The sequence below is a fragment of the Microcaecilia unicolor genome, chromosome 7 (genome assembly GCF_901765095.1).
Source record: "Microcaecilia unicolor chromosome 7, aMicUni1.1, whole genome shotgun sequence".
Taxonomy (NCBI): Eukaryota; Metazoa; Chordata; class Amphibia; order Gymnophiona; family Siphonopidae; genus Microcaecilia; species Microcaecilia unicolor.
In genome coordinates, this window is record NC_044037.1 from 277789290 (window position 1) to 277811852 (window position 22563).

At 40.9% G+C, this 22563-nt stretch overlaps 1 protein-coding gene across 2 annotated transcripts in view; it reads left to right on the forward strand.

Annotated features, from left to right (window-relative positions):
- Positions 1-22241, forward strand: part of LOC115474287 (leishmanolysin-like peptidase) — a 73509-nt gene extending 51268 nt beyond the window's left edge. For both annotated transcript variants that reach the window (XM_030209690.1, XM_030209691.1), the window contains 7 exons: positions 4979-5055; positions 5463-5573; positions 9800-9932; positions 10750-10909; positions 16932-17062; positions 17473-17683; positions 22115-22241. In XM_030209690.1, the coding sequence (XP_030065550.1) occupies positions 4979-5055; positions 5463-5573; positions 9800-9932; positions 10750-10909; positions 16932-17062; positions 17473-17683; positions 22115-22215 (924 nt within the window). In that variant the 3' untranslated portion in view covers positions 22216-22241. The remainder of the gene's footprint in view (positions 1-4978; positions 5056-5462; positions 5574-9799; positions 9933-10749; positions 10910-16931; positions 17063-17472; positions 17684-22114) is intronic.
- The last annotated feature ends 322 nt before the right edge of the window (positions 22242-22563 follow it).

A 22563-nucleotide genomic window follows, 5' to 3' on the forward strand; every position in this document is an offset into this window, starting at 1 on the left:
ATCCAGATATCATAAGATTCTTAAAAAGGAATGAATCAGTTGAAACCACCCTTTCAGCCATGTATCCAGATTGGAATATTAATCTGATGCTGAAGAAAGCACTCTTTGAACCTCGCAGTAAAGCTGAAGACTGTATTTCTAGTGGCTATTACTCCAGAAAGAAGCATGTCAGAAATCCAAGCCCTTTTTGCAGGGCCCTTTTCTTTGATTCACAGAAGCTAGGTTCTGTTTTCAAATGTTCTATCCTTTCTTCCAAAAGTAATTTCAGCATTTCATTTAAATCAGCCATTGATTCTTCCTTCCTTTGCCAAGAAGACTGAGATTTAATTTACGGCCCTTGAGATTATACATTTGCCACACATCCTTGAAGTATCTTGAAATTACAAATGACTTCCAGCACTCTGATTACTTTTTGTGCTTATCACTGGATCCAAAAAAGAACATCTTCCAAAGCTGCTATCTGCCTGTTGGTTGGTGGACATGATATCTTCAGTATATATTCTTGTAAGCAAGCAACCACCTTTGTCTCTATAATCTTATTCCAGGGGTATTGCTATCTCCTGGGTGGAATCATGGGCTGTATCCATTGATGACATTTGCAGATTAGCCACTTGGGCTTCTCTTCATACTTTTTCCAAACATTACAGATCAGATATTTCAGCCAGGACAGATGCTTCCTTTGGAATGTTGGTACTTTTGGCAGGGATGTCAGTTTCCCTCCCGTCTTGATAGCTACTTTGATACCTTTCTTCCCAAGGGACATTTTTCGCAACCTAGTACAGTCAATGGTGCTAAGTCATCTAGACTACTGCAATGCACTTTATGCTGGCTGTAAAGAGCAAATTATCAAGATACTTCAGACAGCCCAAAACACTGCAGCCAGACTCATATTTGGAAAAACAAAATACGAAAGTGCCAAACCCCTAAGAGAAAAGCTACACAGGCTTCTACTCAAGGAACGTATTGCGTTCAAGGTCTGCACTCTGGTTCATAAAATCATTCACAGAGATGCCCCGACCTACATGTCAGACCTTATTGACTTGCCACCCAGGAATGCTAAACGATCAACATGCACATTCCTAAATCTTCACTTCCCCAGCTGTAAAGTTCTAAAATACAGACTAACACATGCGTCCAGCTTTTCCTACATGAGCACGCAGCTGTGGAATGCACTGCTACTTGACTTGAAACAATATACGACCTAATCAACTTTCGTATATCACTGAAGACTTATCTCTTCAACAAGGCATACCACAATGATCAATAATAGGAACTGTAACACATCACCATTTACCTGATATTCCAAATGTTTTCTTTCTATACCTAATTGCTTAATTTTATTATGTCATCCATGTTCCCTATGTAATACCAATTGTATCTTTTACTCTGGAATGATGAATGCCATGACGGAATATTGTGAGCCACATTGAGCCTGCAAATAGGTGGGAAAATGTGGGATACAAATGCAACAAATAAATAAAATACATCCCACACTAAGGAGGGAGAAATTGTCTTACCTGCTAATATTGTTTGCTATAGTCCCAACAGATCAGTCCAAAAACTCACCCTTAATGATCTCATTTTACATTGCTGTTTTCTTACGTTGAAATATCGGTGTTTAGACTTACAACTTTAGTTGGTCAGTTTACTTGAACTTATACATTTTTCTTGGTGTTCCTCATTGGATTTTCAAGGAGGAAGTTGTTCTTGTCTTGGATTCACTGTTTTATCAAAATACTGAATTGAAGCAGCTGCAGCTCAGTTTAGCTCTCACTCCACCTGCTGATAAATTGGCATAATGCACAATTTCTGAACTGATCTGTTGGGACTAAAGGAAAAGAACATTAGCAGGTAAGACACAGTTTTTCCTTAGTATGTACAAACATAAAATAGACACATTTACACAAGCTCTCAAGCTGAGATGTGCTAACACCTACATGTATACATTCTTGTGTATCTGCACTAGTGTTTTATAAAGCCAAGTAGGTACATACTTAATCAAATAAATGTAAAAGAGCTATGTGAAAGCACTTGTTAACTAGGTGCAACTTTTTAAAATTACTCTCTTAGGGGATAATTCTATAAGTGTGCCTACTTTTTAGGTGCCTGGAAGGCACCTATTTGTAGCTTATTCCACAAATGAATGTAGATGCCTTTTCTTTATAGAATGCTAGCATAGCAGGGTAATTAGATGAATACACTATAGGCACAAGCATTTATACCAGCCATAAGCATAGCTGTGCTGTTCTAGGCTAGGTGAGGTGACAAAGCTTCAATAGCCAGCGAAACCATTCCCATGCAAAAATGTCACCAGTAGACTTTTAGTTCTTAATCCAACTCTTAGCAATCATAGCAAGCAAAGAAAATCAACTTATTGTTAAGTTGCTTGAACAGAATTGTTGCCTTCTGCACATAGAGTCGATATCTACCCAACTCAGAGGCAAGGAGCTGGCCAGAACCTCAGCCCAGCTGAGAGATAAAGCTTGTAATATTCCAAGAGGAAAATAAATCTGGAAAATGCCCTGGGAAATGGTGAAGGGTTTTGATAGAATCATAGTAGATTCAGGAGGGATCAGCCTCTAGAACAACTGCTGATCACAAAGGCATGCTAGGAACACTGGGACACTCGCACAGCCCCAGGGGCAGAGAGTGAGGGCTGGCCCTAGCTCAGAACTAAGGGCCAATAGGGAAAGCTAACAATACACACAGAGTAAGGATATGCTCTCGAGAGTCAATCACAGGACACTGCAAGCTATAGGGAGAGCAGTCCTAATTTACAGTGCTATCTTTACAAATAATATTCATACTAAATATACATAACAATGCATCCTAATTCCTTAATTGTGGGGCAGAACAGTAGCTGGAATAATTTGCGTTTATGTGCCGGTATTCTGGTCATTTATACACATTCTTTACACTTAAATATAGTCTCACTGTTAGGGAACGCAGAAGCTAGAGCTTCCGTTAGATTAGTAAGAATGTGGGCACAGTGTATTTCAGGGGCATTTCCAGGGCTCTGAAATAAGCTTCCTGTAGACTTGAAGAATTTACAGGACTATTTAGGAGACCAGAATTTTTTAAATAATAATTTTGCACTTGATTAGTAGAATACCGAATTTTTTTTTAAAGGTATTCTGGGAAGGGTTTTTTTTTTTTTGGGAGGGGGGGGGGGGTCCTGATTTTATGCTTTAAGCCTCTGTACAGAACATTGTCTGAATGTGGCAGGCTGTAAGACCTTGTATCAAATTAAATGCCCTAGTATGATTCGTATAAGTGCTGAAAACACATGTATGAGGAAGTTACGTGTGCACCTGCCAACAAATGTGTAACTCACTTTGAATTTCTCTTTTGGTCTGAAGTGTCTTTTGTCCTAATTATAGTAATACTGAAGAAAAGAATGTACATAATTTCGATGTACGGAGAATGATCAAAATCTCTCACTACAGAGTCAGATTTTTGATGATCTTTTGTGCTTTATAGCGCTATCGTTATCTAAAGGACCCAATGTTAAATGGATAAAGTGTTGCATATCAAATAAAAATATTTCCATCTTGAGGCAATATAAACCCATTCTGTTCAAATTGACTGAGAAAGCTGCAGCTCCTTGTGACTCTGGGCAAGTCACTTAACCCTCCATTGCCTGCTGCATTGAGCCTGCCATGAGTGGGAAAGCGCGGGGTACAAATGTAATAAAAAATAAAAAAATAGATTCTTGTAGAACTGCAGCTTGGTTTTGTCTATAGTGATTGTAAAGCATTAAGTCAGTTGTTCAAAAGTACTTTATTAGGATTTATTTATCACCTTTTTGAAGAAATTCACCCAAGGCATTGTACCTCAAGAATAAATCAAACATGGGCAGCAGACAATTGCAGCAGTAAAAATGTTCAAATGACATGACATAGTGTGCTACTTACAATAGTAACACAATATGCAATAAAACATTTTAATATAAGAGGACTAATTTGAGGAATTATGTGGTTGGCCCACATAATTGGGGCAATTTGAATGGATAATTTTTGACATATAAACCATTATAGAACCTAGAGAAGAGGTGGGATTTGGGCCTTTCAGGGGAAGGGCCACAGAGAGATACAAGTTTATGCATGTAAGTGATAATAATCAACCACTAAGCATGATTTGTAATTACAGAAAGGAGTAATTCTATAAACATTTCTGCACATAAAATGCTGATTTGTGTGTGAAAAAAACCTCATAAAATTAGTCATGCTTAAAATTATGTGTGGTGCAAGTCAGTACATATTTGTACAGTAAACATGCTCAGGAGGGCAAAATATGGGTAGAGCTGCAGTTTTAAATGCATATTTCATAAAATAAGGATGTAAAGTATATGTTTATATTTAAAGAGCTGGCAAGTAGAAATGTTGTTGCAGTCTAGTTAAAAAAAAAAAACAGAGAAAAAAGAAGCAACACTGGGCGTTCAGGATTGAGATAATCAATGTCCTTTTCACTATGAAAATGACCCGACATGGGCCGTGTTTCGGCATACAAACGCCTGCCTCAGGGATCTAACACAAAATAACACATAAATATATTAGTTGTGAATAGTCATAAATAAAAGCATGCACATATAAAAAAACAATCCAGCTATAAAGAATGTGTACTAAGCATAAATAACGGTAAATCGAAACATACACATAAAAAAAATAAATAAATAAAAAAATATATATATATATATATATATATGAGAGGGGCTGGTAGTTATTCATAATTGAATGATTGAGTGTGTCAACAAACGCATAAATTATATCCTTAAAAACTGCAAATAAATATACTGTTTAACAGATATAAAACCAATCTTGTGCAAAAGGAGGACCAAATCCTAAAGGTCTAGTCTAGTTAAGCATGTTGTGAATTTCTCTGTGCAAAGCTAAAATCTGTGTGAAAATATTTCATTGTGTTCCTCATATGATGTTAAATAATTTCTCCTGAGGTTCATTGGCAACTATTTCCTTTTCAGAATGAAGCGATGACTGGATCCCACACACAGAACAGGGTCTTTTCTCGGATCACTCTAGCTTTAATGGAAGATACAGGGCAAGTAGTTCATAAAAAAATATGTACATATACATTGCATCAGCCAACTTTCCCAGACGTCGCACTTTGCCAGTTCTGCCTCAGTTCTCACAGCATTGTTAGCACGGCTGCCAAGTTATATGTCAATGGACACTCTTCCTTCCTTTCCCCTGTGATTGGGTTTGTATGCTTATGTTCACTGTCGCTCCTTTTATGGATTCTCTTGGGAAACTTTATGAAATGAAGGCCCTTCACCTCTTTTCACCCCCAACAAGCCAGGTATGAGATTAAAGAGTTGGCAGCTAAGGAAACTAGAGCCCATTGCCTATAGTTTCCTTTATTTGAAGCTTCATTCTCTTATGTTCTTGGAGAACCATTTCTAGGGATGTAAAGTATTTTAGTACTGACAGTTTCATGTACTGTTGCAGCTGGTACAGAGCCAATTACAGCATGGCTGAGAAGTTGGACTGGGGCCGTAATAAAGGCTGTGACTTTGCAACGAAAAGCTGTAAATTTTGGATTGCCCAGCAGAGAAAGAGGTAAAATACTTTCTACTTGTGCTTAAAATGTCAATGCTAGTTTGACCAGTGGCATTTCTTACCAGGGTGACCCTTTAATTTTTTTTTTTTTCACATTCAGGCTCCTTGAAGGTATGTCACCAGAAAAAAGAGTGGGGCTTGGGATTTTATTTTCTTCTAAAGAAAAGGAATATTTTGTTTGGAGAGAAGCCTTTCTCTCGGGTCAGAGCCAGCTGAGGCTCATGAGGCAGACAGTTAAGTGCTTACAACCTCCAGAAGGTTATCAATAGAAATCAAACAAAATAAAACATGGAAAAGAAAATAAGATGATACCTTTTTTATTGGACATAATTTAATACATTTCTTGATTAGCTTTCGAAGGTTGCCCTTCTTCCTCAGATCGGAAATAAGCAAATGTGCTTGCTGACAGTGTATATAAGTGAAAACATTCAAGCATTACTATGACAGTCTGACAGGGTGGGAGGAGGGGGGTGGGTAGGAAGTATGCATGGGGACATCAAAGTATATCATTGATATTCTAACAGGATGGGTGTGGATAGGTGAGGGGAGGGTGATCAACAGAGACATACAGCTTTATGGTTTATAATGGGCTAGGAACCCCAGATCCTTGTTAAGTCCTTTCTGTTGGGTGTTAAAATATTCAATCATTCTGACTTCAAAGGTCTTACGTTCTTGTATGGTTTTAAAGTTACCTTTCAGGATTCTCACTGTGAAGTCACTGGTACAGTGTCCTGGTCCTGTAAAGTGTTGACCAACAGGCATGGGAACCCTGCTGGCACCAGTATTGTTCATGTGATGTCTATGTAAATTGAATCTTGTCTTAAGCATCTGGCCTGTTTCTCCAATATAGCATCCTTCGTTACATTTTTTACACTGAATGATATATACCACATTGGAATATGAGCAAGTGAAAGATCCCTTTATGTTGAATATCTTTCCTTTGTGGATGACTTTGGGGTCCTGTGAAATATTTTGGCATAGTTTGCAACTGGATAAATTACAGGGAAGTGTGCCCTTCTGTTCCTTTTCAGTCTGTGATGGAAGTTTACTTCTGATTAGCTTGTGTTTTAAGTTGGGTGGCTGTCGGAAGGCCAGTACTGGTGGGGATGGGAATATCTCTTTCAGTAATTCATCCTCCTGGAGTATAGGTTGTAGATCTCTTATGATTTTCCTCAGTTTTTCCAGCTCTGGATTGTATGTCACTACAAGCGGGATTCTGTCTGTGGATGTTTTTCTCCTTGTACTGTAGCAGATTCTCCCTGGGTGTTTTGAGGGAGGAGGCAATATTCTTGGAGATTATTTTGGGGTTATTATGCCAACCTTTTTATGGCTGAGCTGGAAGAGACATTTCTGAATACACACCAGACTAAACCTCTAAAATACTACCGGTACATCGATGACATTTTTATGATTTGGACGGAGGGTGAAGAAACTCTGAAACAATTTTATTCTGCCTTCAATACATACCATCCTACAATCAGATTCAAAATTGACTACTCCCCAGAAAAAGTCAATTTTTTGGACACCACGGTCTCAGTCAGTGATGGCTGTATACAAACATCTATATACAGGAAACCCACAGACAGATGCAGCTACCTCCACAACTCCAGCTTCCATCCTTCACATACAAAGAGATCCATCATTTACAGCCAAACCACAAGATACCACCGTATCTGCTCTGACCCAGGGGACAGAGACAGACACCTTAAAAGCCTGACTGCATCCTTCAAACAGAAAGGCTACAACCCCAAAATAATCTCCTAGAATATTGCCTCCTCCCTCAAAACACCCAGGGAGAATCTGCTACAGTACAAGGAGAAAAAATCCACAGACAGAATCCCGCTTGTAGTGACATACAATCCAGAGCTGGAAAAACTGAGGAAAATCATAAGAGATCTACAACCTATACTCCAGGAGGATGAATGACTGAAAGAGATATTCCCATCCCCACCAGTACTGGCCTTCCGACAGCCACCCAACTTAAAACACAAGCTAATCAGAAGTAAACTTCCATCACAGACTGAAAAGGAACAGAAGGGCACACTTCCCTGTAATTTATCCAGTTGCAAACTATGCCAAAATATTTCACAGGACCCCAAAGTCATCCACAAAGGAAAGATATTCAACATAAAGGGATCTTTCACTTGCTCATCTTCCAATGTGGTATATATCATTCAGTGTAAAAAATGTAACGAAGGATGCTATATTGGAGAAACATGCCAGATGCTTAAGACAAGATTCAATTTACATAGACATCACATGAACAATACTGGTGCCAGCAGGGTTCCCATGCCTGTTGGTCAACACTTTACAGGACCAGGACACTGTACCAGTGACTTCACAGTGAGAATCCTGAAAGGTAACTTTAAAACCATACAAGAACGTAAGACCTTTGAAGTCAGAATAATTGAATATTTTAACACCCAACAGAAAGGACTTAACAAGGATCTGGGGTTCCTAGCCCATTATAAACCATAAAGCTGTATGTCTCTGTTGATCACCCTCCCCTCACCTATCCACACCCATCCTGTTAGAATATCAGTGATATACTTTGATGTCCCCATGCATACTTCCTACCCACCCCCCTCCTCCCACCCTGTCAGACTGTCATAGTAATGCTTGAATGTTTTCACTTATATACACTGTCAGCTAGCACATTTGCTTATTTCCGATCTGAGGAAGAAAGGCAACCTTTCGAAAGCTAATCAAGAAATGTATTACGTTATGTCCAATAAAAAAGGTATCATCTTATTTTCTTTTCCATGTTTTATTTTGTTTGATTTCTATTGATAACCTTAAGAGTGGACTAACATGGCTACCACACTCCTCTACTTAACCTCCAGAAGGAATCTGTTACTAAACAACGCCGTCAGCCAAAGGGCCCCAGTGCAGCAGGCTCTAAAGGGAGCCGTGATTGGAGTGTCCTGTTCAAGAGAATTGTTTGTATTACCTGCACAGTAGAAGCAGGAAGCAGAATTTTAAGGATGCCTTTCATTTTAACAAAAATTTTAAAATTTAAGTTTCATACAGGTCTAGAAATAGGAGAAAATTTGTCATGTGGTTATTTCTCCAGGCTTTACCTTGTCTTGCTGAACTACAAATTATAAATAAACTTGCTATCAGGAACTACAGACAACTAGTTTATAAAGAGCAAAATCATTGTGTAAATTGTTGTTTGTTAAACCCCGGGGGAGGGGGAAAAGGGTGCTCATGCTTTTCTATTATCAGAAGTGTGGTCTATATGAAACACTTACTGAGTCAGCTGTGAATAAAAGCCCCTTCCTCTTTAGCATCTCATCTCCCAGTCATGGCCATGAGCATAGTTGGGACTCGACGCTATTGGAATATGAACCAAGGAATGGAGTCGATTAATGAATAGAAAATTTATGTACCTCTTGATTAAAGCACGTGTTATTTTGCTGTAATTGGAGGTGCAGGTCGGGGTGGGGGGGGGTTCTGATTAATGCCCTCCCAATACTCTCTAGACACGCCCCCTCTAAAAAAAATTTTAAAAATTTGTTTAGCACACAGATTTGGAAATTACTGAAGGATTCTTGGCCATGCCCTCTGCAGGATGTCAGTTTAAGCTTCAGTAAGCAAGCGTATGTTACCGCTTACCACAGCTTAGTACAAGGGTCCCTATGTCTGCTGTTTCTTGTATTGCTTGAAAAGGTAGTCCTCTTAGCTTCAGAAATTGACCATTTCTGGTGATACTAAACTGTCATTGCCACAAAGTAGATCCAATGTAAGAACTCTTAAATTTAAAAAAAAAAAAAACAAGCATCTGGTGTGGAGGAGTTTTCTTGTTTTTCTTTCTTTTTTTTCTTTGCTTCTTTGGGCATCCAGCTCATTCAAAACCAGTCTATCGGACTATGGCACTATGGGCCTTGATTCACAACTTTAACTTTTTTTTCTTTTGAATAGGATAATAGCCAACTCCCTTTAGCCCAGTCACTAGACCTCAGCAAGAAGCAACACACTGGGGCTCCTTCTGGAGCCCTGCAGTCAGGGACTTTGGGTATCATTGCATAATTGGGATGCTTTCCTTCCTCTGCACCATCCCAAGACCTGGCCAACCCAGGGAGCGCAAACCTGACTTAGGAATTGCACTCGGTTCTCTGCATGGCACAGTCCTGCCATTGAACCACCAGACTGACCTTAGAGTTCAGCATTTAAAAAAACAGGAAAGCATAATGCAAACTGAACTTTTGCTGTTACCTCTGCAGGCAAGAAATAGTAAGGCCGTATTGTGATACTCTGAGGAGTAATCCTCTGCAACTGATGTGTAGAGAGGATCAACGGGCAGTAGCAGTGTGCAACTTACAGAAGTTTCCAAATCGTTTACCTCACGAATATCAGGTATGGTGCAATTCGGTCAATAAATAGTTCCACTGACAAACCATTAACATTAAGCAGTCAAGAATATTGTTTACTGCTTCAGCTTTATTTTCCTTTCATAGGTTTTAGCAGTGAAAGAATAGCTGAATAGGTTCCCAGTATTAAATATAACTAAGCTCCCAACTCTCCCATTTTTTGAAGAACAGAAGAGTAGGAAATGGGTCCCAAAAATCTGGTGCATTAAACTGGTGTAGCAGCTGGAGTTAAGTACTGTCATCAGCTGGGATTGGCTTACTGCTGGACCAGTGAAATGCTCTCCAGGGACTGGGCGAGGATACTTGCGAGAAAAGATCAGATTTTGCAAAATGCTCAGGAATCTAAGAAGCTGTGACAGCAACCTGAGTCTCCTTCCAGGCCTGAGACCTGTCAGGCTTGACATGAAGAATGCAGGCTATGAAAGGTTTATGAAAGGGTGGTACTGCTGTCAGCACCCAGTCAATACTTCCTTTTCCAACAGCAATTGACTAATTTTATACCCTGGGAAAAATGCATCTGAAGAACAGTTTATAATATTTCACATGGTATCTGCCTTCTTAATTTATGCAGATTTCTCAGAGACCAGTACTATAGTTAATAGATGCAAGGCCATATCAGCCAATCACTTTGGTAGGGTTGTCATTCCTGGTGTGTATATTCCTTCTTGTTTGGGATTATAGGTGCCAGTCAGACAGGTTTAGAATAGAGCCCACATTGTGTTGTCATAACTTGGCACTGTTTATGATGAGCATTTTATATATTTTTTTTTAATTTTCTGTATTTACTATATGTTGCTTTCTAGTACTTTGATCACCTTAATGGCATATCAACAGAAGAGTTGCCCTATTATGGTGGAGCAATAGAAATAGCTGATTTTTGTCCCTTCAGCCAAGAGTTTAGTTGGCATTTAAGTGGAAAATATCAACGTGGCTCAGACTGTAGAGTACCAGAAAATCAGCCAGGTTAGTTGTTCTGTATTTCTTGTCTATACAGGGGCAATTTTAAAAGCCATTTAGGTGCATAAAACTGTTTATGTATGCAGTAAAATTGAATACATGTCAGAAATTACATGTGTAATACCATTTTGTATGTACTTTGGTCTTGTATGCATACTTTTAAAAATCCAAAATTTTGCTTATAAATTTTCTGAAATGTTGTGTCTACTAGTTTCTGTGAATGTAGTTTCAGTGAGGTAATTTTGAAAGGGATAATAGGCATGCACTTACTATTTGAAAATTTGTGTAACGTATACACATACATGCTGCACAGCATAGATGGCCTATTTAAAAAATACCCCCTTGAGGTAAATTTTCAAAGCATTTTCTGCACGTAAAGCATGTTTTACATGCCGAAAATGACAGTTATAAAAATAATGTGGGTTTATTCGCTCATATAAAACATGTGCTGGCGAGCATGCATACTCTGCGTGGTCCATGCATAGGCATTCAGAGAGGAGAGCTGAGGTATGTATATTTATAAAATACATGCATGCATGAGTACACACATAGCTACATCCACCTTGGGACAGGTGTAAGTTTGTAAAAGAGCATTTGTGCATTATTTATAAATACAGATACATTGTTGCAAGGGCGTAGCCAGATAGGGCACATTTTAGCCCCCCCCCCCTCCCCGGCACCGCCAACCCCCCCACCCCCCCCCCCCCCCCCCCCCGCCCCCCCCCCCCCCCCCCCCCCCCGCCATTTCCGACCCCTCCTGCCGACCCTCTCGACCCCCCCCTCCCGCCGTCAACCCTCCCCCGCCGTCGCCTACCTTTGCTGGCGGGGGACCCCAATCCCCGCCAGCCAAGGAGGTCCTCTTCTTTCCCTGAAGGCGTCGTTCTGTTTCATTAGACTCACAGAAACAGAATGAAGCCTGGCAGCAAGGCTTCGTTCTGTTTCTGTGAGTCTGACGTCCTGCACGTACAACGTGCAGGACGTCAGAAACAGAACGACGTCGGCAGGGGGGTCCAGGGCCAAATCTACAGGGGCCCAGGCCCCACCCTGGCCCCTCATAGCTACGCCGCTGCATTGTTGCCTTTTATGAAATAGGCAAGCTTTTGGAAATTTTTATAGGCATCCTGTTATAAAAGTACTTCCACATTGTAGAATGAAGTGACTTATTGCATGCATCATTATTTCTAGTTGTGATCTCATAAGAAAGAGTTGGACTATTATGTAACAGCAAATTTGGTTACAGGGACTTACAAAGTTCTGACTCATTTCTGAGACTTGAAAGATTGTGTATAGTTCAGTAATGTTTTTTATTTAATTTTTAATAATACTTCAAAACTCAGCCATCTTTAGAGAATATTAAGGGTAGTTTGGGAAAGGAGAAGAAAGAAAGTGAACCTAAGTAAACTAGAAGGCGGGGGTGGCATATGGAGGCAGTTCACTTCAAGTGGTCACCCCCAGCTAAACCTAAAGACAAGATGCATCAGTAGAAAAGAAAGCAATGAAAACAACAATCTTAGCAAATCACTTCTTACCAACACAGCAGCAGGAAGTGAGACTAAACAAGAAACTAAACAGAAGATACAAATTCCACTGAAATGTAGATGGAAAGCGATGACCACAAATGCTCGCAGTCTAAGCAATAAAGTTCATGACTTCAAGCCCTGATGTTGAAAATAAGCCTGTTTGTGTCATCAGCAAATTTAATTACCTCGCTAGTTACTCCCATCTCTAGGTCATTTATAAATATGTTAAAAAGCAGCGGTCCCAGCACAGAGCCCTGGGGAACCCCACTAACTACCCTTCTCCATCTTTCGCCCATCTTTCGACACAAATCGGAAGATGGGCGTCCTTCTCACAGGGTCGCCCAAATCAGCATAATTGAAAGCCGATTTTGGGCATCCCCAACTGCTTTCCGTCATGGGGATGACCAAAGTTCACGGGCGTGTCGGAGGCGTAACGAAGGCGGGACTTGGGCGTGCCTAACACACGGGCGTCCTCGACCCGTAATGGAAGAAAAAAGGGCGTCCCTGACGAGCACTTAGATGACTTTACCTGGTCCTGTTTTTCTTATGACCAAGCCACAAAAAGGTGCCCAAACTGACTAGATGACCACCGGAGAGAATCGGGGATCACCTCCCCTTACTCCCCCAGTGGTCACTAACCCCCTCCCACCCTCAAAAAAACATCTTTAAAAATATTTGGTGCCAGCCTCTATGCCAGCCTCAAATGTCATACTCTGGTCCATCACAGCAAGTATGTAGGTCCCTGAAGCAGTTTTAGTGGGTGCAGTGCACTTCAGGCAGGCGGACCAAGGCCCCCCCACCCACCTGTTACACTCGTGGTGGTAAATGTGAGCTGTCCAAAACCCACCATAAACCCACTGTACCCACATGTAGGTACCCCCCTTCACCCATAAGGGCTATGGTAGTGGTGTACAGTTGTGAGTAGTGGGTTTTGTGGGGCTCAGCACACAAGGTAAGGGAGCTATGTACCTGGGAGCAATTTCTGAAGTCCACTACAGTACCCCCTAGGGTGCCCGGTTGGTGTCCTGGCATGTGAGGGGGACCAGTGCACTACAAATGCTGGCTCCTTCTACGACCAAAGGGCTTGCATTTGGTCGTTTCTGAGATGGGTGTCCTTGGTTTCCATTATCGCCGAAAATCAGAAACAACCAAGTCTAGGGATGGCCATCTCTAAGGATGTCCTAAATGTCATGATTTGGGCATCCCCGACCGTATTATTGAAACGAAAGATGGACGTCCTTGTTTCGATAATACGGGTCCTGTCCCCCCTCCCTCCACCGGGATGTTTTGCGAGGACATCTTCAGCAAAACTTGGGCGTACCTTTCAATTATGCGCCTCCATGTTATTCAAAGTCATTAAATCGCAGGAGGATTGTGAAAAATTACAAGAGGGCCTTTCGAGACTGGGAGACTGGGCGTCTAAATGGCAGGTAGCGTTTAATGTGAGCAAGTACAAAGTGATGTATGTGGGAAAGAGGAACCCGAATTATAGCTACATCATGCAAGGTTCCACGTTAGGAGTCACAGACCAAGAAAGGGATCTAGGTGTCATCGTTGATGATACGTTGAAACCTTCTGCTCAGTGTGCTGCTGCGGCTAAGAAAGCAAATAGAATGTTAGGTATTATTAGGAAAGGAATGGAAAACAAAAATGAGGATGTTATAATGCTTTTGAATCACACCATGCTACGACCGCATGTCGAATATTGTGTTCAGGTCTGGTCGCCGTATCTCAAAAAAGATATAGTAGAATTAGAAAAGCTGCAGAGAAGGGCGACGAAAATGATAAAGGGGCTGGGTGACTTCCCTATGAGGAAAGGCTAAAGCGGCTAGGGCTCTTCAGCTTGGAGAAAAGACGGCTGAGGGGAGATATGATAGAGGTCTATAAAATAATGAGTGGGGTGGAATGGGTAGATGTGAAGCGTCTGTTCACGCTTTCCAAAAATACTAGGACTAGGGGGCATGCGATGAAGCTACAATGTAGTAAATTTAAAACGAATCGGAGAAAAATATTTCTTCACTCAACGTGTAATTAAACTCTGGAATTCATTGCCAGAGAATGTGGTAAAGGCGGTTAGCTTAGCGGAGTTTGGACAGCTTCCTGAAGAAAAAGTCCATAGACCATTATTAAATGGACTTGGGGAGAATGCACTATTTCTGGGATTAGCAGTATAGAATGTTTTGTACATTTTTGGGATGTTGCCAGGTATTTGCGATCTGGATTGGCCACTGTTGGAAACAGGATGCTGGGCTTGATGGACCTTTGGCCTTTCCCAGTATGGCAATACTTATGTAATTTCCCAACTCCCTCACCCAAACCTTCCTAAACCTGCACGCCTTGAAAGAGTACTGTCACATGCATATTGCCGACACAGCCCCCAGCAAATACTTAATACAATCCGTGTGATGCATCCAACTTGTACATATTCTTATAAACAAGTAGCAACAAATAGGTATTCACTTCTACATGGATTGTATAATCAAAAGAGTGGTGTAGCAAAAATCCACAACAAAGAACTCCCCCAAACCCCATATATGCAGAATGTGTTTCAGCCCTTCAGTTCTGGTTCCCTTCCATTCGCTCCCTTATTCCCCGCACTCCCTAAACAATCCCCCCTTCCCCTGTATTAGGAGATGTTCCATCCCACAAATCGGGCAATAATCCATTTCATGCAGCACAGTCAAAATAGAGAAAAGAAAAAAGTGTTTTTAGTTACTACCCGCGTGGAGATTGCTCCACATCCCACAGAAGTTCAAATTCTGTCATTCATTCCTTATAAATAGGAGCTAATCAGCTATCATGCCTGCCACCAATCAGAAAGGGTCTTCGCAATGGTGCAAGTGAGCCTTCATCCAACAGGGTTCCAAGCTCATGGGCTCCTTGAAAAGTACCAGATGACCCAACTACTGATGGCCTGTTATTCAAACCAGCATATCAATGCTAGAAAAAATGAATTCAAAACAAAGAACCCCCCTCACACCCCACCAGGAGCCAGTCAGCACATTAGGGTATACTAAAGAGAAAATTCAACAAGAGCTATTCTCATTGTTTAGAAACTACCCGCAGTCATGTTCAGTCCCCTCATCGCATGTTTATGCTGTACTCTCTGTGGTAGATTTCAGACTCTTCACAAATGATGTTGCTATTTGGAAATCTGTAAATATCTTCACTACCCTATTAGATACCACACAAAGGTTTTTGGGTATAAGAGGGCAAATATAACAGTTGATTTTAGCCAACCAAGCCCAGTAGAGGGTAAATACTTTTTGAAGCTGGGAAACCTGGTTGGTGTAGTCCTGGAAATACAGTATTTTCTTGCTTTGATATTCCAGAAGCTTTACAGGATGTAGTGCTTTCAGGATCTCCATTTTCGTGAATAAAGTTAAGCAGCCAACAAATCACAACTCTAATCTGAGCATTTCCTTCCTGTCGGGGGCCCACATGATGAACCCATTCAATTCTTAAGGGCCCCGTGATGCTCTGCAGCTGTAAGGACATGGGCAGCCGTTGTTCCATGAAGCCCTGTAGCTCAGCCTCCACTAGTGACTCTGGAAGCCTTACTAAACGCAGGTTCCGTCTGGAGCATTTTTTTCTAGGTTATCAGTTTTCTCTTCCAATTGTTCAACTGAAGCCACCAACCGGGTATGTTCTTCCGATGACTTCTACGCTGTGGTCTCCAGCACCACCACTCTCTTGAGTCACCTGGAGGTCACCGTTTTGATCTTGTCACTTGTAATTGCTGCTGAAGTGTGTGCTGTACGGTCATGGGGACTGGCGCCATTAACTATGCTGCCCGTTCAGATCCTACTGTCAGGGATGCTGGACACAACCTGTCCACCATTTTAGATTCCCCCATATGACTTCGGTCCTGGTCTTTTTGGGGGGGCTGGTTAGTTGCCATCAGTGTCTCAAGCTGTCCAGCCAAGCTTCCAGGGTAAGTAAGATATCTTTTGCCATCCTGCCAGTTCAGATTGCAGATATACTTAGCAGTTAACAAAATTAGCAGGCTGGGTTAGGAGCAGAGCAGTCATCATCCGCTCACCTTCATGGGACCACGTGACTCCCCGGGCTGCACAAGTGCTTATTTATGACATCACTCAGTAGTTCTCAGTCTCCCATCTGCTGATAGGAGGGCACATACCCTCTGAGAAATGGTCTGAAGAGACTTGAGGAACAAACATTAGCAGGTAAGATCTCATTTTCTCCTCTCAAAAGCTAGTCACTGATATGTGATTTTTTTTTTTTTTTAGTGGCCTAACTCAGTACCTAACAAGGAAATTGAAACAACATGGCAAAAGAAGAGGTGTGAATTGGGAAAATGTCATATGATGAGCAATAATACCTACAATGTCTAACATACATTTTCAGTACCTTCCCATGCTGTATTGATCGTGCACCACATAGTTGGATGGGGAATACTGTAAATGAATATTGGATATGCATTTAAGTTTTGTATTTGCTTTTCAAGTTAAATTTCCTTTTCTTATGTTCAACTTGGTTTTCCTCAGACCCTTCTAGAAACTATGCTGCAGAAACATATGGTCCCAACTCTGTGTGCCTAATACAGAAATCTGCTTTTACCATGGAACAATGTACCAAGAAACTTACGTATCCTGACTGGGGTAGTGGATGCTATCAGGTAAACCATAGGGTTGGGTTCTTAGTTACTAATCAATGCTTTCTTAGATTCAGAAGGAAATATTCTGTGATACTTTCATTGACTTGATTGTGTTGTATTTGTTTTTTGGTGGATTAGCACAACTGCCCTATACAGAAGTGTTTGCAGTTTAGGAATTGTTTGTCCTTAGAGTTTCTCCTTGTTTTTCCATAGCAGATAAAATTTAGTGACACAGATCTATCTTTGAGGATAGATGTTTTAAATATTTCTGTTCTTACAAGGCAATTTGCAATACCTTCTTGTCACTCTGGAAATATTCTTTCTACTTAGATTTTTTCCTAAGTGCCTGTTGAATAGAATGAAGAGAGATCTTTGTGTTGCATCTGGATTTCTGCTCTGTGGCTCACTGAAGTCTTTCTTTTATTTTTAAGATCTTTTGTTCTTCTCAAGGCTTGAAAGTTTGGTTCAAGGACACAACTTATTTATGCAGTCGTGCAGGCCAAATTCTAGCAATTAATATTGAGATGAATAACTGGGTATACACTGGAAATCTGATCTGTCCTGCTTGTTTGGACTTCTGTGAATCCTGTCCTCCGGAACACGATCCACCTCCTATCAATAAGACAAGGATCCGTCCTATTGGTAAGTGTGTCCCTATCATGAGAGGTAGAAATGGGACAGCAATTTATATAAAAAAAAATATTCTGATTGCATTGGAATGTTTTGGGGGGAAGGAGGTAAATAAATAGAACTCTTTTTAGTGTTAGCATCTTATGCTAAGCTGATCAGGAGAATTAAACCAAGCATCTAAAACGGTCAAAACATACATTGGAGGGGTGGAGTTGTGTTAGCCCTCTTCTCTCTTGCTAGGTAAAAGTGCTTCTGTTTCTTTTTTTCATTGCCTGTTGGTGAGAATAGTCTGCACTTAGAACACTTTTCTTCCTCCTTGCTCTTGTGCCAGCCCCATCAGAAAATGATTTATAAAGGCATTTGGTTCTGTCATTACATTATACAAAGCTGTTAGATAAAGAATTGAACCATTTGTTCGAGTAAGAACCCCATGCAAATATATTACAGTGAGATCATTAGTATTCTAATGAGTATTCCATGGGATGCACAGCTCCAGAACTGCCGTAATTTAACAAACAAATTTTGCGGCTGCTTTGGAGCTGTTGGAGGGGAGGGAAGCACAAGCAGGCATCTGCAAAAGCTGCCTGCTTATGCTTCCTACCTCTCACCTCAGCTCTCCCCCCCCCCCCCCCAGCCGAATATAGTTTTTTAATTTTCCTTAGTGTTCCAGTGGAACCTGACACCCCCCCACCCCCCAAAAAAAAATCATTTAAAAACAAAACATTTTCCCTGGTGGTGCACTGAACTGGACCCCTTCCCTGCACCCCCCCCCCCCCTCCCGGTTCCTTTACAAGAGATGAAGGCAGGAGCAACAGCTCCTGCCTTGTCCCGCCTGGAACAAAATGGTGATGCCCAGGCCCTGCCCAGTGCATTCTGGGATGTACTGGGCAGGGCTAAGCACCATGTAAGAAAAAAAACTCCTTATATGGTGTTTAGCCCTGCCCAGTGCATCCCTAGAATGCACTGGGCAGGTCCTGGGCACTACCATTTTGTTCTGGGCAGGCAGAAGGGAGAAACTGTTGCTCCTACCCTCCTACCGCCACCTCTTGTAAAGGTACAGGGAGGGGTACGGGGTGTGTGCAGGAAAGGGGTCTGGTTCAGTAGACCACCAGGCAAAGTTTTTCTAAAAAATGATTCGAGGAGTGCTGCGGGGGAGGGGGAGTGTCTGGAACAACTGCTGTTGGGAGGCACGGGGGTGTCGGGATCTGGTGCATTAATTTGACAACTCAGACTCACAAACAGCAAGCGATGCACAAAGGGGGATCCCTGCAGCTCATTTGCATGAGATCCCCTTTGTGCATTCCTCGCCATTTGCGAGTCGCTAATTTTTACTGAGGCAGCCATATTTTACGGGCCAAAGTAATTTCTGATTATTCTGAATTCAAGTGGTAAACTTTTTCATAAAGAGACAGCTGATTCGAAAAAGCCAATGCTAAATATTTTACAGACTTAACTTTCTTCACAGTAGGGTAACATAATAAAACTTGATCATGAAAATGGACAGATTTAAGGCCTACCAAGTTCATCATATAAAGTGAGGCCTCACCATATAAAATTTTAAAACCTATATCCCTTAATTTAAATTGGACCCTAGTCTCTACTGGCAACCAGTACAATTCGCACATAGAAGGGGGCAAAAATCAAGTCTACCTAATGAGAATAGCAGTCTGATTGCAGTATTCTGCACAATCTGTAAACATTTCAGAGAAGCTTTTGTACAACCAAAGAAGACTATATTACAATAGTCAGTTCTGGACAGAGTAAGAGATTGTACCATTAGCCTAAATACGGATTTATCACAATAAATGTTAATACAGTTTTTTAAGCAGATAAAAAGATTTCTTCATTACCAAATTTATATGAGTTTTCATTGTGAGAATACTGTCGACCTCTACTCCAAGAACACGAAATAATCCTTACCAATAATAAAATGTAAACCAATCCGTAAAAAGTTGGTTTTATTTATTTTTTTTTTTTATTTACATTTGTACCCCGCGCTTTCCCACTCATGGCAGGCTCAATGCGGCTTACATATACAGGTACTTATTTGTACCTGGGGCAATGGAGGGTTCAGTGACTTGCCCAGAGTCCCACTAGCAACATTTCATGTAGAGGTCGGCCCTTGCAGATCACCAATGTGGCCGCGCAGGCTTCTGCTTCTGTGAGTCTGACGTCCTGCACGTACGTGCAGGACGTCAGACTCACAGAAACAGAAGCCTGCGCAGCCTTCTACATGGAATGTTGCTACTATTGGAGATTCTACATGGAATGTTGCTAGTGGAATAGCAACATTCCATGTAGAATCTCAATAGTAGCAACATTCCATGTAGAATCTCAATAGTAGCAACATTCCATGTAGAATCTCCAATAGTAGCAACATTCCATGTAGAATCTCCAGTAGTATCTATTTTATTTTTGTTACATTTGTACCCTGCGCTTTCCCACTCATGGCAGGCTCAATCTGGCATACATGGGGCAATGGAGGGTTAAGTGACTTGCCCAGAGTCACAAGGAGCTGCCTGTGCCTGAAGTGGGAATCGAACTCAGTTCCTCAGTTCCCCAGGACCAGAGTTCACCACCCTAACCACTAGGCCACTCCCTCCCTCCCTGTTCATCTCAAGTCTTTGGGATATAATCCAATTTTCTGTTAAGCTGACACAGTTTAAAACACCTTTAAAGGTAGTAGGCCAATCATCAGATATAGGATAAAGAACAAATAGGTCATCTGCATAAATTTAAAAAAAACCACAGTTTAGCTTGTTCCAAAACTACCCCCAGTGGTTGTAACAAGAGTTTGAACAGTGTATGAGATAATGGAGAGCCCTAGGGGGACATAAATACATAAGTATTGCCATACTGGGATAGACTGAAGCATCCTGTTTACAACAGTGGCTAATCCAGGTCACAAGTACCTGGCAAGATCCCCAAACAGTACAATACATTTTATGCTGCTTATCCTAGAAATAAGTAGTGGATTTTCCCCAAGTCCATTTTAATAATGGTCCAAGGACTTTTCCTTTAGGAAGCCATCCAAACCTTTTTTTAAACCCTGTAAGCTATCTGCTTTTACTTCATACTCTGGCAACAAATTCCACAGTTTAATTACACTGTTGAGTGAAAACATATTTTCTCCACAAAATGCCCTCAAGGATTCTGACACTGAACAGTCTCCTTTAACTTGGTAAGACTGATTTGTGAGAACCTTGAAACCATTGTAAAACAGCAGCATGAATACCAAAACCACTCAAGACGGACAACAAAATCTTGTGTTCCACCAAATCAAATGCACTCGACAAATTGAATTGAATAAGAATTGCACACTTGCCTTGAGTCAATGGTTTCCAAAGGCAATAATAGAACCTACAACAGTTTCGGTACTAAAATGTTTCCTAAATCCAGACTGAGAATTGTGTAAAATATCAAATCTTTCTAGATAGTTCTCCAATTGCCTATTAAGCTAGTGGTCTATAATTGCTCACCCATATTTCCATTCTTGGGAATAGGGTTAAAATGTCACACCTTGTTGAAGGGAAAACACCAATTAGTTGGTAAAGAAATGAAATAGTGGATGACCTCATTAAATGAAATGTTTCTAGAATAGACCTTATATGTGGTTCTGGTTGGCAGTTCACTTTTGTACATGTGTCTTTTTGGGGTGTTTTTTTTTTCCTTTATTTTTAGTCACTTCCTCCCCTCTTTGTTTTTATGTAGAGTTTAAATGCTCCCCTCTTTCCCTTCCCTTATATTATAAATATTTGTAATCTTGTTTCCCTACTGTGTTATTGCCCTCTGACATTTGTATTTGTTTTTTCCTCTTTCTTTATTTGAGATATGTAAACCGCTTAGATATGTGTTGACTTAGCGATATATTAAATACATTTGAACTGAACTGAATTTCTGATTGCACATCTGCATTTGACAGCATAGGGTGTACAACTAGATGCCCAAAATATGAAGAAAAAGCTTTGTCATGTTCTTCTGCTCTATCTAGGTAGCTTAGCATAGTTGACTGATACCCTGGCTAAAGAGTCACCTAAATTCCTGGGCTAGATGGAAGTGGGATTCAAAAGGGGGTAAGAGGATCAAGCCCAGTACGAGCAGGTTCTGAATGAGCTGGAATCCCATGGGGTCAGTCAAACAGCAAAACTCATTCATGGAGCATTATGTAGTATTTATAGAAGCAGACAATTGTTAAGTATGAAAAGTTGTTCTCTGGTTTCATGTCATTTTTTTTTTATTTTCAAGAATTCTAGCCAACATATGATTTTTTTTCTTCCTGGAATATCATATAGCTTACAAATTTCACTCATCCTAATGCTATCTATAAAGGCAGTGTTTCTGGTATGAGCAAAAAAATGTTCTTAACAGTTTTTGGAATTTACATCTTCAATTATACAATTCTCTTATATGTTCAGTAAATAACATTGTGGTTTTTAAATATAGATATCTGCTCTCGTTCCTCAAGTCTGGTTGTGACCCTGTGGCTGCTGCTGATTAACCTGCTTCCGTTGCTGTTGGGATTTCTCTTGTGTGCACATAACTAGACTACGAGATGTGCATATGGACAAGTCTGCGGAGCTTTTGCACTCTTTGAATCAAAGAGCACCTTACTGAAGACAGACGAGGCTTGGAGAAGAGCTGTTGGTGTGGGGCAGTAACTGCTTTTGAATTCAGTTCATAGCAAATTCATGGCAAGTACCAGTAGTAGGAAAGGAGGTGCTGAAAAAGAGAGTCAGGGCAGCACTTACCTCACAAGTGCCAGTACTCTTGCAGTAAAACCCAGGCATCGGTTATCCCTGACAAACCTGCATCTCAGGGGAAATACTGTCACATTTTATCAGTAAGGGTACGCCTGTAGACTTGCATAATAACATGTGCAGGGTCATTTTGGT